The sequence below is a fragment of the Apis mellifera genome, linkage group LG5 (assembly GCF_003254395.2).
Source record: "Apis mellifera strain DH4 linkage group LG5, Amel_HAv3.1, whole genome shotgun sequence".
NCBI lineage: Eukaryota > Metazoa > Arthropoda > Insecta > Hymenoptera > Apidae > Apis > Apis mellifera.
The window spans coordinates 5,874,180-5,891,915 of NC_037642.1; the positions used below are offsets into that span (position 1 = coordinate 5,874,180).

At 43.1% G+C, this 17,736-nt stretch overlaps 1 protein-coding gene across 7 annotated transcripts in view; it reads left to right on the plus strand.

The window, feature by feature from the left end:
• Positions 1-17,736, plus strand: part of LOC408830 (obscurin) — a 35,644-nt gene that overhangs the window by 16,228 nt on the left and 1,680 nt on the right. For 3 of the 7 annotated variants that reach the window (XM_006562131.3, XM_006562132.3, XM_006562134.3), the window contains 27 exons: positions 1,238-1,402; positions 1,475-1,612; positions 1,772-2,234; positions 2,316-2,513; positions 2,736-2,774; positions 3,813-4,058; positions 4,141-4,282; positions 4,345-4,736; positions 4,822-5,726; positions 5,800-6,379; positions 6,985-7,140; positions 7,746-7,850; positions 8,268-9,197; positions 9,892-10,294; positions 11,264-11,447; positions 11,538-11,838; positions 11,907-12,494; positions 12,572-12,996; positions 13,074-13,837; positions 13,921-14,219; positions 14,293-15,212; positions 15,298-15,740; positions 15,871-16,009; positions 16,100-16,569; positions 16,672-16,902; positions 17,012-17,153; positions 17,222-17,725. In XM_006562131.3, coding sequence (XP_006562194.1) covers positions 1,238-1,402; positions 1,475-1,612; positions 1,772-2,234; positions 2,316-2,513; positions 2,736-2,774; positions 3,813-4,058; positions 4,141-4,282; positions 4,345-4,736; positions 4,822-5,726; positions 5,800-6,379; positions 6,985-7,140; positions 7,746-7,850; positions 8,268-9,197; positions 9,892-10,294; positions 11,264-11,447; positions 11,538-11,838; positions 11,907-12,494; positions 12,572-12,996; positions 13,074-13,837; positions 13,921-14,219; positions 14,293-15,212; positions 15,298-15,740; positions 15,871-16,009; positions 16,100-16,569; positions 16,672-16,902; positions 17,012-17,153; positions 17,222-17,725 — 10,272 coding nt within the window. The remainder of the gene's footprint in view (positions 1-1,237; positions 1,403-1,474; positions 1,613-1,771; positions 2,235-2,315; positions 2,514-2,735; positions 2,775-3,812; positions 4,059-4,140; positions 4,283-4,344; positions 4,737-4,821; positions 5,727-5,799; positions 6,380-6,984; positions 7,141-7,745; positions 7,851-8,267; positions 9,198-9,891; positions 10,295-11,263; positions 11,448-11,537; positions 11,839-11,906; positions 12,495-12,571; positions 12,997-13,073; positions 13,838-13,920; positions 14,220-14,292; positions 15,213-15,297; positions 15,741-15,870; positions 16,010-16,099; positions 16,570-16,671; positions 16,903-17,011; positions 17,154-17,221; positions 17,726-17,736) is intronic. The other 4 variants (XM_006562133.3, XM_016912150.2, XM_006562135.3 and 1 more) reach the window with 4 other exon arrangements.

The window sequence follows — 17,736 nt, forward strand, 5'->3', positions numbered from 1 at the left end:
AAGATGACGAGAGGTGGTGAAACGGAACGAAAAGTTTATTAGCATAAACTTGTTAAACGGTACGGGTCTTTTCGAAATTCGATTTCAAATTTTTATTAAAATTAATTGGAGTGGAAAGTGGAATTTTCGAAAGGTGATCGATGAAGAAAAAACGTTTCGAGGATATCTCGTTTCCCTCCTCGCGATCTTTTCGATCTTTTCGATCGACCCGAATGGCATCATTCGCTTCCACGATGACATAGAGTGGATATATAGATCAAGGGAAGATACAAAGTTCGTCGTGGTGTGGTTGCAATGCCGCAGAATTTCGTCGTAGTGTGTGGAAACGAGTGGGCGCCGTACAGATTTAGCGAGCTAAAAACGGGTCATCCTCGCGACGCGTTATCTTCCCCGTCGCCTCCTTCCCTGTCATAGAAAAAAATTGCACGTGAAATTTATCGAACGAAAAAAGGGGGGAAAAAAAATTGTGTCCATCCGTCCAAATATCCAAATATATCCAAGAATTTTCGAAGAATTTTGAAATGAAAATTCGTTCGTCTACGAAATTGAAAAAGCTTTCAAATTCCGTTTCTGTTCTTCGAAGTATCGAAGATTACAATTCGAAGAATTGTGTAAAAAAAAAGGAAAAAAATTTCCAAGCCGAAGAATTTTGAAATGAAAATTCGTTCGTCTACGAAATTGAAAAAGCTTTCAAATTCCGTTTCTGTTCTTCGAGTATCGAAGATTACAATTCGAAGAATTGTGTAAAAAAAAAGGAAAAAATTTCCAAACCGAAGAATTTTGAAATGAAAATTCGTTCGTCTACGAAATCGAAAAAGCTTTCAAATTCCGTTTCTGTTCTTCGAAGTATCGAAGATTACAATTCGAAGAATTGTGTAAAAAAAAGAAAAAAATTTCCAAGCCGAAGAATTTTGAAATGAAAATTCGTTCGTCTACGAAATTGAAAAAGCTTTCAAATTCCGTTTCTGTTCTTCGAAGTATCGAAGATTACAATTCGAAGAATTGTGTAAAAAAAAGAAAAAAATTTCCAAGCCGAAGAAATTTTGAAATGAAAATTCATTCGTCTACGAAATCGAAAAAGCTTTGTATAAATTCTTCTGAATGCGTAAAATTCCATTTCTGTTCTTCGAATATCGAAGAATTGTGTAAAAAATATTTTGCGAATTAAAATTTGAATGAAAACTTTGAACAAATGTTTCAATGATTTTTCTTTTCTTTTTTTTCTATTATTATGCAGGAGCTGGTGAAATATTCGACCCGACTAGGCGAAAACTGCGACGACCTCCAAAAGGCTTTGGAGTTGATGCTAGGTATACCCCATAGAGCGACGGATAATAAATTCATAAGTAATATCGAAGGGTACAAAGGGAATATCCACAAGCTTGGCAGATTGCTCACGCACGTCAGTATATCCAATCGATCAATCGTGATTATCTTTTAAACACTATGTTTTACACGTAACACGTATGTTCAGGAGTGGTACACCGTGATTGACAAGGACGGTAAAAGCAAGGAAAGATATCTGTTCCTCTTCAAAGCTCGCATACTTGTCTGTAAAGTCAGACGGATATCGGAAGACAGATCTGTCTTCGTTCTAAAAGACATTATTCGAGTGAGTGAATTCTTTTCTTTTCACCCTTTATATTCAAATATTTCTTTACTCTCTGACATCTATTAATTACCAAAAAAAAAACACGATCCCCTATTTTATAAAAGAAACGATATATCATTATTCCTGCAACCATCTAATATCTCTCTGTAATAATTTCAGTTGCCAGAGGTGGAGGTGAAAGATCATCCGGGAGACATACGCTCTTTCGAACTGCACAATCCAGCCAGCCCCGCTTATCCTATCACTCTAATCGCTCATAAGGATCCCGTGAAGGCCTATTGGCTCAGAGAGATTCGACAGTACGCGAGCGACGTGGTAGCTTTGGCCGAGCACGCCGCGGACGATTTACAATTGACAGAAGTACCGGAAACGAGGGAAGAAAGAGCCAATCCTCAAAAGGTAACCTCGAATCCGGGAAATCCGGGGAAGGAGAATCCAGGGGCGGAGAAAGCTCGTGGTAATCCGGGGCCGAATCCGGGGGAAAAGGAGGCGGCGGAGAAGAGGAAGGACAATCCGGGTCATAATCCAGACTCCAAACAAGCAAAGGTTGAAGAAGAAGGTGCGGACATGTCGCGAAGATATTCCGCCAGTCGATTCAGCAGCTCTTCGAAAGTTGTCGAAGGTATGAGTTTGTTCGAGTAATCGTGTGTTCCTTCGATAATTTCTTTGCACTTTCTTTCTTTTTCCTTTCCATCCCCTCAAGAGTATTCCTCAGTGTCCAGCAGCCAGATTGGCACGTCTACTTACGTGGAGTCGTCGAGCAGCGCGGTGAAGATGGAAGCAAGTTCTTACCAAGCTGGAAATTCGATAGAAACGAGGACGAGCATGGCAAAGATCGAGGGTGGTGGTGGAATAGGAAAGCCAGTGTTCGTCAAGACTCTCGAGGGATCCAGCGTCGAACGTAAGTGATTTGATTTAATTTGAAAAGATTAGATAAAAATGTGAACAATAGAGATTAGTTAATGATAAAGAAAATCGTACGAAGAGATGAAGAAAATCAAATCGGTTCTTGATTCTTGAAAGATATCTGTGATTCGTAGATAATTTCGCCCAATGGCTCTGCTTAAAGTTAAACAAAGTTTTTCTCGATCAGGTGACATAAGATTCATTTTTACTGTTCTAGCGATACCAGAAAATAACGTGGAATTGATACACGCCGTAGGTAAAGTGACACATTCAGGATTTGTCTACTTTCTGATCATTCGCTCTACTGCATTTTTTTCTTCCTGTCAATCTTCTGTAATATCGTATTGTTGAGAATATTTCTACATTGATCTATTTCTTATAATTTTTTCTACTTAGCCAGCCAAGTAAAATCGCTTCTAAAATCGTTCTAGGCCATTGGTCAAGCTTTGATATTAATCTTAGGCGTTAAAGAAAAACATATACTTATACTCTACTCTACTTCACACAATCATATTTATTTTAATCATCGATATTCTGTATATTTTGCACACTCGACAATTTAACACAATCCGCTTCAGTATCATCAATATTTTTTCAAGTAGCTTCTTTGCTATTCTATTCTTTTTAGTATACTATTTTACTTAGTTGTATCACTTTTAGAAAATTAGAAAAAGCACTTTTCACACGTACAGCATGCTTTTCATCATCCATTATAAAATATAAATACCAAATTCTTGAATATACTTCAATTTTCAATTCGTTATAAATTATACAGTACATTTGAACATATCCTCTCCCCTTTATTTTACATTAAATATGAACATATAATTTCAATTTTAGACATTGTTGTATCCATTGAAGAATTTTCTTGTACATAGTGTCAAGTACTTTTAACTGTACCATAACTGCATCACAACAGCAACAACTATCTCAGTTTTAGACGCTGTTACATCCCTTTATTCTCCCCTTTATTCTACATTAAATATGAACGTATAATATATTTCAATTTTAGACGTTGTTGTATCCATTGGAAAATTTTCTTGTACATAGTATCAAGTACTTTTAACTGTATCACAACAGCAACAACTATCTCAGTTTTAGACGCTGTTACATCCCCTGGAATTGTCTTTCTGGAATTCTCTTCTTGTAGAATATTTTGGATCTCATTGTACAAAGATCAAATACTCTTGTATATTTCATAAAAATTCTTCTTACTCAGATATACAGTAATAATAATCGACGTTCTCATTCACAGTTTTTCATAATTCCATTCGTTCCTTCCTTTACATATTAGCTGGAGAAATGGCTGTGTTCGAGTGTACGCTGTTGTACACCGATTCGACGACAAGAGTGCAATGGTTAAAGGACAATAAACCGTTGGAAGACAGATTGGCAGATCGTCTAACAGCCTCTGCGACCGGGAAAACGTTCAGGCTTACACTTCAGAACGTGCTCGAATCGGATTCTGGCATCTACATCGCCAGAGCAATGAACAGCGAGGGCCAATCTACTTGCACTGCTCAACTCATTGTGCAACAACGTGAGTCTGTTAAATTTGCACTCGAATCAAGTTATATTATATTATATTGAATTAATCATTTTTTCTCTCTCTTTTTATCTAGTTACTCCTGAGGAGAAGAAAGCAAGGGCGGAAGCCAATGCTCCAATCTTCTTGGTACGCTTGAAGGACACAGAACTCATGGAGAACACTTATCTACGTTTCATGGTGAAAGTGAAAGGAGATCCTAATCCTGAGATGAAATTGTTAGTTACTATAAAAAATATTTTTTATTTACTTCAGAAAAATATATTTTTTAATTTTCCAGCTACAAAGACAATGTTTTGATCGATTCGAACCATCCACGAGTGAAGATCGTCACGGAGCAAGGTGACAAAGGTTTCTACGAGTTGATATTGGAGGACGTACAAAAGCAGGACGCTGGGAAATATTCGTGCACCGCGAAAAATAAATTTGGAGAAACTTCTTGCGAGGCATCCGTGACTGTGTCAGATGAGAAAATGTTATACCTTCCTGAAGACTTCCTCGAACCGGGGATGGAGCCTCGATTCACTTGGCTCCGCGATGGAAAACCATTCGATCCTGAGGAACGTTTCAAAGTGCTGTTCAAGGATAACGAGGATACCCTGGCTCTGGTGTTCCAGCACGTGAAACCTGAGGATGCCGGCCTCTACACTTGCGTCGCCCAAACGAGTACAGGTAATCAATACAATTTTAAATAATCGTAGCACGAGTTTCAAATGATTTTAAGTTCAAATCTCACGAGAAAATTGAAATCGGTAAGGTAACATCAGCTGCAGCGCTGAACTGACGGTTCAGGGGGCGGTGAATCAACTGTTGAAAGATCCAGAGAGGCCGAAATTGTGTTCAGAGGCAAAGCACTCGGAGGTGAGCGCGGGTGGATCAGCCATGCTGGAGCTGCAGATCAGGGGTTATCCGAAACCGGATATCAAGTGGACGAAAGACGGGCAGGAGATAGTGGCTGGTGGGAAGTACAAGTATCTGTGGGAGGACGAGGAGTCCATGTCGTTGGTGATCAAGAACGTGACCGCCAAGGATGCAGGGGTTTACACAATCAGGGCGAAGAACGAGTTGGGCGAGGACACGACGCAGATCGAGTTGATCGTGAAATCAGCGCCGAAGATCACGAGAAGACAGACCGACACGACCTGCATAGTCGACGAGACGTTGACGATGACCGTGGAGATAGAAGCTACCCCCGCGCCGGAAGTTAAATGGTACAAGGATGGTCAAGAAATCAAGGAGAATAATCGAATAACTATCGAGAGGGAAGGGAACGAAACTTACAAACTGACAATAAAGAACGCCAGGCTGGACGACACCGGTTCTTACTCGATCGTCGCCCGTAACGAAGTGAATCAAACGACGGAAATATGGAAATTGAAAGTGTTGAGCCCGCCGAGGATCAGGAAGGGATTGGGCGAGCCTGTGATAATTGATCAGGGTGCTAATCTCGTATTGACGGTAGAGGTCGACTCCGTGATGCCACCAAGCATCAAGTGGTACAGGGATGGAGAGCCGGTCGTCGAGGATAATCGTATAAAGATGACGAAAGAGGGTAATAGATTCGTTCTAAGGATCGTTAACACGGTGAGCGAGGATGCTGGATTTTACAAAGCGGAGATCACCTCAGATCACGGAGTCGTCACCGATCAAACCAGAATTCGGGTAATATATATATGTTATTTCGAAAGAGATACGTTTTATACGATCGTTTTTCAACTTTCCTTTATTCGACCAGGTGAAAGGTATCCCGCGTTTCAAAACGAAGATGTACGACGTGACGGTGAACGAAGGGACGAAGGACATCGAGTTCAAGGTGGAGATCGATGGGTGTCCACAGCCGAGCATTCACTGGTACATAGACGACGTGGAGATCACGGAGAAGCGAAAAGAATTCGTTCGAAAGGAGGAGGAGGAATCTTGCACGTTGATCATTTCGGAAGCTAAGACCGAGTTGAAGGGGAGGTACACGTGCAAGTTGAAGAACGAATTCGGCGAAGTGAAGAGCAGCTCCACGTTGATCGTGAACAGCAGGCCGAGATTATTGAAGAAGCTTGCCGACCAAAGGATAAAAGAGGGGGACACGTTGAAACTGATCTTCGAGGTGGCCGGTACGCCGGATCCTCAAGTGAAGTGGTACAAGGACGGGCAGGAGGTGTCGGCGGACGCGAGGATAAAAATAACCAGGGACAGCAAACGTCAGGAGAACTACGATCTGACCGTGACCCTGGTTAAAGGTTCGGACGCGGGTATCTACGAGGTTCGAGCTGAGAACGAGCTAGGCTTCGTCACTAGCAAGAGCAAAGTGTTGATAATGAGTAAGTGATCCAATTTTTCTTGTAAAATTACACGGGTATTTTATAAGAGATTGCTGGACTGCTCCATTCATTATTCTCTTACGATAAAAAGTAAGGGGATTAAGAGATGATCGTGAATCTTATTGACGATGGAATTCGAATGGAGCAGTTAGGCAAATGTCTAAAGTAAATACTTAATTTTTTGATAAACTCGCCAGCGTTGATCGTCGTCGATTTACGATTCGATTTAATCAACTTCAGTTCAGTAAGTAGTGAAAGAAAAGTGAGAGGTACGGTTTCATGTTCAATTTGTTGTTCATTACCTTTGTTCGCTCAAAGATTCACGGACAATCGTTTAACCGTCTTTTTCGAGAGTCATTTTTTGGAGATTAATTTATGAGCATAATCGTCACAGACGCGATTGAACTTTTCTCTCCCCTCTGTTGCCTCTGTTACTTATATATTCTCATTCTCGTGTCTTTTCTCGTCTTCCTCTAAAAAGACCATTTCTTCCAACGATATATTTTGTTCGTACAATTGTCACTTCTCGTGTGTTCATTATTATCCCCTTCCATCATGTTCGTACATGTTCTAAAATGTGTCCGAAAAATGTGTGAATTCCTTAGCGAAAACGGAAGAAAGCGTGGAGGAAAAGATGGAGATGACGAAGGAGACGATCGAGAAGATCAGTATCGACGAGGAGGAAACGAATTTGCAGAAAATCGAGGAGAAGGAGATCGAAACGAAGAAGGAATATGCGGAGGAATCGGGAGGAGCGGAAGGTAATCCAACGATCCACGATGGAGAATCGATCGTACATATACATATATAACACTACGTAGCAACGAGAGAATATGGGTTATACGTATGGAAGAGAAAGAAAAGATTTTGTTTAATTTATAGTAGTCTATAACGCTAAAACGCTTGAAAGCTCTCTAAATATCCGTGTTCTGATGATCCTTCCGAGATGTCTTGCGACATCTTTTGGTAAGATTTTTCAAACGATTTCGAGCGAACAATTTTTTTTTTCCACCGCTCTTTTTTCCTTTTTGGAGCGTAGAAGAGTAAAAAAAACACACACACACACAAAACTCGAAGGATTTTGTGTTTGAGCATAAACATTTTGAAAAATGCAAGCAAGCTTCTCTTATGTTATATTTTTCTTTCATCGTCGAACTTATCGCGATAAAATTTTTTATCTCTTTTTGAAATCCTTGCGATATAAATGTAAATGCTTGACATTTTAACGCTGTATAGTGATGGCAAGATATTAGAGAAATGACACGAATAGCCTTGCCTCGTTGGCTAACTGTTAATTATGGAATGGCTGAGTTAATCGGTAGATGGTAGAAATCGTAGCCCAAAAACACATATCTGATAAATTCAGGTCGAGTGAGACTGGAGAAACAAAACGTCCAAGTAACGCGTGGCCAGGGTGACACGATCACGATCTCCGTGGCCTCCACGACGACCCACGAAGCTATACTCACAGGTAAATTTCACGTACGCTGAACGAACGGTCTCGCTGTTTGCATCTATCGTGCATATAATCATTTCCATCGTGAACGGAAATTTTGTGACTGAATTAATTCCACTTCTCTCGTCTCCTTTCGATGGTACAAAACGTATCGATCGAACGGATTTGATGATTCTTTCCAATTTTTCTCTTCGCTGAAAAAAAAGAAAAAGAATAAAAAATCAACTTTCCAACAATCAGTCGCAAAATCCGCGAGCACGAGATCCGCCACACAGAGCAGAGCTTTCACGAGGCTTTCTCGAGTGGCTAAAAAAGAAAATAAAAAAAAATAAAATAATCTTCGAACAGAGGAGAGGTAGAAAGCTCGGTTGGTCGAATAGGTAGAAATAGGTTGAAAGAGAGCTATTGTGACGACAGCACAAGCGTTCGCAGGTCCCGACGAGAGCCACACGATCAGCAAGATGACCGCGACAAAGGTCGAGTGCCAGGAATTGAACACGACGGACGGACCGGGCGTCGAAGAGATCGCCACTTACAGCTACAGCGTCCAAGAGGAGACGGTGCAGAAACCGCAGAACGGTGTCCTGATCGAGGAATTCTCGGAGGGCAGCGAATCGCAGGAGAATCGATCCAGGCTTCGCGTGAATCGTGGAGTATCGATCGTCTCCGTATCGGACGACGAGTCGACCCTGAAAGCGATTTCGAGGGATATCAGCGCGGAGGACGTGCACCAAGCTGAATCGTATCAAGAGGATGTGAAGTTGGTGAACGGCTCTTACGAGGAGTTGAACGGAAACGGGTCTCTGATCGAGGAGAAGATAACGGAGAAACCGTACAGAGCTTCCTTGATCACCGAGACAATAGCTGAGGAACGATCTTTGGAAGAATCCACGAGATCGAATCGGCAGAATGGTGGCGATGGTTCGAAGAGAAAATCCGTGGAGCAGATCTCTCCCACGATCGAAGATGTCAAGTTGAGTAAGCGAAAGATCGAAAGGGTGAACTCGATCTCGACGGCGGAGAAGGTCGTCGAGATGAACTTGGAGGAACGTCGTTTCTCCGTTCAAAACGGCGTCTCGAGGCAGAGCTCGAGAACGGACTCGTCGAGGAAAATATTGGGGAGATCTGTGTCGAGGGAAACCGAGTCGAAAGCTGGGGAGGAGGAGAGGGAGGAGGTCGACGAGGAGCTCGAGGCTCTTCTAGATCGCGTCAAACGACAGCGCAGCGTTTTGGGAGATATCCTCGAGAAGGAGCAATCCAGGGATAATATCCTTGGAAAGGGACAACCGTCCGAAACTGATTCCCTTGAAAAGGAATCATCGAAAGCTGATATCCTTGAAAGGGAATCAACCGAGGAATCAGGTACGATTCTCTCCATCGACTGCAAAGAACGAAATCTTCTGTTCTTGCAGGGTCTGGGATCGATGATTATTCGCACGGTTCTTTGGCCAACGATTTTTTTCTCGCTTCGAGGATTGCAAGCATGATTGCTCCCGTTCTTTGTTCTTTCGTCTGTGCTCGTAGTCAAATTTGCTTGCTAATCGTATCATATCAACGTTGCTTTTTACCCTTAACACGAGGCGATGTAACAAAGTTTAATCATTCTCAAGAATCATATCTCTTTGCTATTTTGAATTTATCGTTATAATCAATTTTAGAAGATAATTAAAATGCAAAGAGGAAGTAATTAAATTTTGTTATCGCTTCCAAAAATCCTGTCTCGCTTATAGAGTGTAAAAATGAACAGTCAAAATCTGGCCAGAGCGATCTTCTTCGTTTCTATCGAGGTAAGCCGACGATTTCGAAAATGCTAGACAATTCCAAACAAAAAAAATATACACATGCATATATCAAAGATAGAAAAGAAGAAATTGTCTAGCATCTTGAAATAAAGTTAATCTAGAATAAAAATAACCAAAGCAGCACGTGGCAAGCGCAACGATGCACGGCAAAGAGAAACGAACCTTTAGATCACACCGCACAATTTAATACCATTCTCCTCTCTGTCTCAGAAATAAGATATCTCTCTGATCCTCTGTTATCTATCCCCGATTAGCGCCACCTCACATCATCAAGAGTACGCTCGCCGACAAAACGGTCTACGAAACCCAGACGATCGTGTTCGAGGTCGAGGCGACGAGTTTGCCAAGGGCGGACGCCAAATGGTTCAAAGATGGCAAGCCTCTTCGAAGCGGGGAACGCGTGAGGATCGAAAGCAGCGGGGAACGTTTCAGAATGGAGTTGAGCAAGATAATCATCGAGGATGAGGGCGTGTACACTTGCTCGTTCTCCAACAAACTTGGGGAAGATATGACCGAGGGATATTTGACCGTTCAAACGGTGGATGAACTTCGAAGGCCCAAGTTCATCGAGACCTTGCAAGACGTGGATGTGGCCAATGGGAAATCTGGAATGTTCAAGGCTATGTTCACTGCCGATCCTGTCCCTGACATTACATGGTACGCTTCATCTTTTTTATTCTTCTAGATCGAATCATATTTTTCTGAAACAAAAACAAAAATTGACGAGCATCAATTGTGATGCACGCTGTGTGTATTTTTTATCCTTACCTTTTTTTTCCATTATCTCGCCTCAGAATCTTGGAAATTTTAGGTACGTTATAAATTATACTTGTATAAAATTTGAATCCACAGAATGCACGAAATGTATCATATTTTTCTGAAACAAAAACAAAAATTAACGAGCATCAATTGTGTGCACGCTATGCGTGTATTTTTTATTTTTACCTTTTTTTTCCATTATCTCGCCTCAGAATCTTGGAAATTTTGGGTATGTTACAAATTATATATGTATAAAATTTGAATCCACAGAATGTATCATATTTTTCTGAAACAAAAAAAAAATTGAACGAGGATCAATTGTATCATTGTAATGCACGCTGTATGTATTTTTTATTCTTACCTTTTTTTTCCATTATCTTGCCTCAGAATCTTGAAAATTTTGAATAATTTTATAAATTATGGATACTTGTATAAAATTTGAATCCACAGAATGCACGAAATATATCATATTTTTCTGAAACAAAAACAAAAATTGACGAGGATCAATTATGATGCACATTGTATGTATTTTTTTATTTTTATCTTTTTTTCCATTATCTCGCCTCAGAATCTTGAAAATTTTGGTTATAAATTGTGGATACTTGTATAAAATTTGAATCCACAGAATGCACGAAATATATCATATTTTTCTGAAACAAAAACAAAAATTGACGAGGATCAATTATGATGCACATTGTATATATTTTTTTATTTTTATCTTTTTTTCCATTATCTCGTCTCAGAATCTTGGAAATTTTGGGTACGTTATAAATTATGGATACATTATACAAAATTTGAATCCACGAAATATTCAAATATATTTATAAAAGTTAAAAGGTATTTTATAAATTCAAATCGTGTGAAAAGGTACTTCAAGGGTGATGAAATCCACTCAGAAGATAGCCGTCTGAAAATTACGGTAGATAACAAGCCAGGATCGGATAAACTTACCGAAACGACAGTCACTTTGAGCGTGCCGAAATGCTCGAAAGATGATACTGGAGAATACACGCTGAAACTGAAGAACAAGTATGGCGAAGCTGAATCTAACGTAAGTATTTTTACATGAGGATTGTTAAATTATTTAAACCAAAAAAAAAAAAAAATAGAAAATATAAAAAACATTTATTCGTACAACCAGGCTTTCCTGAACCTTCTACTGTGTCCCGAAATCCAAGAATTGAACGACGTTACCACGAACGTTGGAGAGTCACTCGCGTGGCAGGCCATCATCAAGGGCAATCCAAAGCCGGACATCACATGGAGCAAGGATGGCAAAGTTCTGGAAAAGGGAGAGAGATACGATTTCGAGGAAGATAAGAGGAACAACAAATTCACGCTCGTGATCAAAGAGGTGGAGATCGACGACAAAGGGGCTTACCAAGTCACGGCCAAGAATTACTTGGGCGAAGCTAGCGCGCAAGCAATCCTCACCCCATACAGTAAGTCTTCTCTTCCAGAATTTTCTTCTCCATGATTCTATTCGACTCGTTATTTCATTCTTTTTAAGGTGAGACGCCAATCTTCTCCGAAATTCTGCCTAAAAAGCCAGTTGAATGCAAAGATCGCAGCGACGTGGAGTTCAAGGTTCGTTGCAGCGGTATTCCCAGGCCAAATTTGAAATGGTTGAGATGTAACGAGGAGATAAGAGAGGACGATCGATACAAAATCGTGATCCAAGAGGACGGTAATAACGTGGAAAGCGTTTGTTCCATCACCACGTTCTGCCCGAGCGACGTTGGAAAAATTACGTGTCGAGCGAGCAACATTTACGGAAGCGCACAAACCTCTTGCGATCTTCTCGTACAACTGATCACTCCATCTTTCGTCAACCTTTTGCCGAAATCGACCGAGGTGGACGAAGGTGGTTGCTTGGAGTTGAAGGCGAAGATCGACGGTAGCCCGATGCCCGAAATATCTTGGTACAAGGACGGGGAGAAGATCGTTCCCGACGAGCACACGAGGATCGAGATACTTCCCGACGGCACCACTAAATTGATCATCGATTGCGTGCAACCGCTTGACTGTGGCGCTTACAAGCTTGTGATCAACAATTCGACCGGTGAACAGAGCTCTCTGTGCGCTGTGGCCATTAAACGTGAGCCATCAATTTACTCGATTCATCTCATCCATGTCGAAAATAAATTCAATTTATTATTCGTGTTATGATTTCAGCGGAAAGGAGGAAGCCATCTTTCTCGAAGTCATTGGAGGACGTGAAGATAGTGGTCGGGGAGCCGTTGAAATTGGAGGCCCAAGTGGTCGCCTTCCCGAATCCTGAGGTTCAATGGTTCAAGAACGGTATACCGTTGCGACAGACCAAGGAGATGTACTTCATAAACGAGCCGATCGGGATAATCGGTTTGAGGATCGATTCTTGTCGGCCCGAGGACGCTGGCACGTACTCGATGACCGTTTCCAATTCGCTGGGTGAAACGACGGGCACGGCTAAAGTCGAAATCGAGGAGAAGGAGAGACGGCCCGAATTCGTGGTTAACCTTCAACCACTGTCCGTGATGGAGGGTTTCCCGGCCAAGATGGAAGTCAAAGTTTTAGGGAAACCGACGCCGCGGCTTCAATGGTTCAAGAATGGCGAAGAGGTCCTTGAACGATTTCTCTAAAGAACACAAGTATTATCGTTATTTCCTATATATAAAATAATATTTCCATATTGCAGATTGTACCTGACGGAAAGCGTGTAAAGGCAGTGAGCATGGCGGACGGGAGCCAGGCGTTGATCATCGAGAAAGCGACGCCGGAAGACGCGGGAGAGTACCAAGTGATAGCGGGCAACACGGAGGGCACGTCTTCGTGCAAAGGGACGATCAGCGTGGTCGGGAAACTTCAATCCGACGTCTCGGAACAGAAACCAGGATTCGTGAACCCGATGAGGGACGTCTACGTGGAGGAGGGTCAACCGTTGAACCTGTCCGTCTCGTTCGTCGGCAACCCTATCCCGGACGTGAACTGGTCCAAGGATGGCGCCCCCCTGCAACCATCCGACCGTTTTACCATCACTTGCGACGGAAAGAAAACGGAGCTGGAGATCAACCCTTGCGAGGGCAAGGATGCAGGGGTGTACGAGTGCCGGATATCGAACCCGCTTGGCGAGGATTCCACGAGGTCGACGGCCAACGTGAGAAAGATCTTCCAACCGCCCAGTTTCATACACGCGTTCAAGGATCTCCAACAATTGCCCACGTTCGATGCGAAATTCTTGGCTCGGGTGTCCGGTGTTCCAAGGCCGGACATCACGTGGTACGTGAACGAGAAACCGATCGTGCAGGACGACGACAAGTACAAGATCAAGCGCGATGGAGACGCTTGCTGCTTGTACGTGAAGGATTGCACGTACGACGATTCCGGGGTGTACAAGTGCAGGGCTGTGAACAAGGGTGGAGAGGCCGAGTGCGCGGCCAATTTGACCATAGTCGACGAAATGTAAATGTCGATCTTTCTCTCCAATATATACATATATATGATTCTCTCGTAATAATTATTCCCCATGTTTAATTTGCTTCCAGCGGAAAGATACAAAAGTTCGAACCGCCGTCTTTCTTGAAGAGGATCGGCGACTGCGAGATGTACAAAGGGATGCCTGCCAAGTTCACGGCCTGCGTAACAGGCATCCCGGAACCCGACTTCGAGTGGTTCCACAACGGGGACAAAATGTGGCAGACAGACAGAATAAGGATGGATCAGGAGGGCAGCCTGTTGCGATTAACTATAAACAACGTGGACGAATTGGACGCGGGAAAATACACTTTGAAGATATCGAATCCTCACGGTGAAGATTCCTGCACGGCCGACTTAATTTACGAAAGTGAGAGCAGCAATGTTTATCCCAATATTAAACAATTTTATAACATTAACTCAATTTAATTATTCTATTCAAGCATTGGAACCACGCGCGAAGAAATCACTCGGAGACCAATACGCGGACTTCGACAAATATCGGAAATCCGGTATTCCGTTGCCCTTGGCCGACCGTCCTATCATCAGCAGAATGATGGATCGCCATCTCACTCTCTCGTGGAAGCCGTCCATCCCCATAGGATCCCGTATCCCCGTCACGTATCAGATAGAGATGTGCGAACTTCCGGATGGCGATTGGTTCACAGCTCGTACGGGGATCCGCAGCTGCGTCTGCGACATCCGCAACCTGGAACCGTTCAGGGATTACAAGTTCCGCATCCGTGTGGAGAACAAGTACGGGATCAGCGATCCGTCGCCGTACGCGCAAACGTATCGCGCAAAATTGGAGCCGGATCCGCCGAAATTCTTCCCCTATCTGCCCCCAGGAATCGATTTCCGCCCCGAAACGAGCCCCTACTTCCCCAAGGACTTCGACATCGAGAGGCCGCCCCACGACAATTACGCCCAGGCACCGAGATTCCTCCGCCAGGAGCACGACACCCAATACGGGGTGAAGAATCACAACTGCAACCTGTTCTGGTTCGTTTACGGCTACCCGAAACCGAAGATGACGTATTACTTCAACGATCAACCGATAGAGTCGGGGGGCAGATACGATCAGAGCTACACGAGGAACGGTCAAGCAACGTTGTTCATCAACAGGATGCTGGAAAGGGACGAGGGGTTGTACGAGGCGGTGGCGAGCAACGAGCACGGGGAAGCTAGGCAGAGGGTTTGCCTGCGGATCGCCGAGTATCCCACGTTCATCCACAGGCCCGAGGAGACGATAGTGATGATCAGGAGGATTGGCCAATTGACGGCGCGCGTCACGGGAGTGCCTTATCCGGAGATCAAGTGGTACAAGGATTGGAAACCTCTTACTACCTCTTCTAGAATAAGGGTTTGTCTCGTTGTGTATTTCCGTTATGTTTGAGAAGAGAAGAGAAGAGAAGAGTTTAGATAGAATCTAATGGCTTTCTCCTCAGATCGAGTTTAAGGAGCCGGATACCTCGCTTCTGATCATCAGCGACACTATGGTGAAGGACGAGGGTTTGTACTCGGTGAGCGCGAGGAACGTGGCCGGTTCCATCTCCTGCTCCGTCATGTTGCACGTGGAGGAGAACGAGCACGAGTACGGGTACAGGACGTACAGGAGGAAATTGGAGGTGAAACCTTGCCGCGACAAACCGTTGAACGAGTTGTACGATCTCGGGGACGAGCTCGGCCGCGGCACCCAAGGTGTCACGTATCACGCCGTGGAAAGGAGCACCGGCAAGAATTACGCGGCCAAAGTGATGCACGGGAAGGGAGAGCTCAAGCCGTACATGCACAACGAGATAGAAGTGATGAACAACTTGAATCACAGGAAGTTGCTGAGACTGCACGACGCTTATGAGACCGACACGTCCGTCACCTTGGTCATAGAATTGTATCCTTTAAAGAAAAAGAAAATTAGTTTGATCTTTTGTATCTATGTTACTACATCTCGAGGATATAAACCTTCTGAGGAAAATTAAAATTTAAAAAATGGAAAAATATTTCTTAACCAATGTGAACAGAGCTGCCGGTGGCGAGTTGGTGGATACTTTGACGAAACAAGCTTACTACACGGAAGCGGAAATCGCTGGTTACATCAGGCAATTGTTGTGGGGATTGGAATACATGCATTCGAATCAGTACGCTCATCTTGGCTTGACGGTAATCTCTGTTATCATAAATTTTCGTTGAATAAATCGTCTATCTAAATTAATTTCACTGTTAATTATTTTAATTATTAATTACTCGCAGCTTGGAGATCTGTTGATCTCGCACACGGGAGGCGACGACCTCAAGATCTGCGACTTCGGCCTCGCGAGAAGAATCTCTCACGCGAAAATGATGACTCTGTTGTACGGTATGCCCGAATACGTGGCGCCTGAAGTGACCAACAACGAAGGCGTTTCCTTCAGCGCGGATATGTGGTCCGTTGGAATTATCACGTATATCCTGTTATCTGGAATTTCCCCGTTCAGGGGTAACAACGACAAGGAGACGCTGATGAAGATCAGGGAAGGGAAATGGGAGTTCGACGATCGTTGGAAAAATATCTCCGAGGACGGCAAAGATTTCATCCGTTCGCTGTTGATGTACAACGTCGAGAGAAGGATGGATGTCACAGCTGCCCTCGCTCATCCTTGGCTAACATATGCCGACAAATCCCCTCTCAACTTCTACAAGATTCCGTCTGAGAACTTGAAAAATTATTATAAACTGTATCGGTTAGTGATCAACTATTCTCACGTTTGTTTTAAAAAGGAAGAATATCTATTTCTTCTTTTCTTACGTGTCATCGTGAAAATTACTTTCACTTTCATTTTCAGGGATTGGTACAACAACGCTTCCTGCCGTACGTGGTTCCGCAGACGTAAACTGAACACAGCCTTCGAGCATCCATCCAAGATGGTGTATCCACCTGGGCATAGATACACTCCCGAACCCGAGGACAGGCCGTACAGCCCATTGAAGAAACCAGCGGCTAAACCTTGGGAGAATCAGATAAACGAGAGGGAGCCGATAGATACGGAAATCGGAATTATTAGGAGTGAAAGCCAGTGAGTTATCTACGTAAAATGATAAACAATAATAATAATTTTTCAAGTTTATTAAGAGATGTACAATTTCTTTCTTTTTTTTTCTTTTTTTTTTTTTTTGTCTTTTTAGTTATCAAAATGGACCAGACACTTATCTCCTTCAACTTCGCGATACGGACTTCCCTGTACGTTTACGCGAATACATGAAAGTTGCTTGCAATCGTAGTCCTGGATTTTCTCGTACCATCACCGAGGAGAACTTCGATTGGAGGGTAAATTCGAAACGATTCAACTTTGAGAGCGTATACTTTTTTTTTCTAACTATTATTAATATACTTAGACTCCCATTATACGAGAACGTCGTCGTTTCACGGATATCATGGACGAAGAAATCGACGACGAGAGGCGAGCAAGGATCAATAGATACGGTTCACCGGATAATTTCACTCTGAGACGTTTGAAGCACGAATTGGGAACGCGATTGGACAGTTATGCAGAAGCGGAGGCAATGTTGGAGTCGAAGAAGGAGGGGCACTTGCCATTCTTCCGTGAAAAACCACAGATTAAACCTATCGAGGAGGGGAAGCCTGCCCAATTGGCTTGTCTAGCTGTGGGAAGTCCCAAACCATTGATTCAATGGTACAAGAACGACATGATGGTTCAGGAGACGAATCGAATAAAGATCACCGAGGATCAAGACGGAAGATCTATACTCAGCTTCAATCCAACAAAGGAACACGATGTGGGTAGCTACAAGGTCGTTGCGAGAAATTCTTTGGGACAGACTGTAGTCAGAACGAGAATAGTAGAAGCTTTCGTTCCTTCGGGTCCTGATTCTCCTGAGGTAAGTGATTG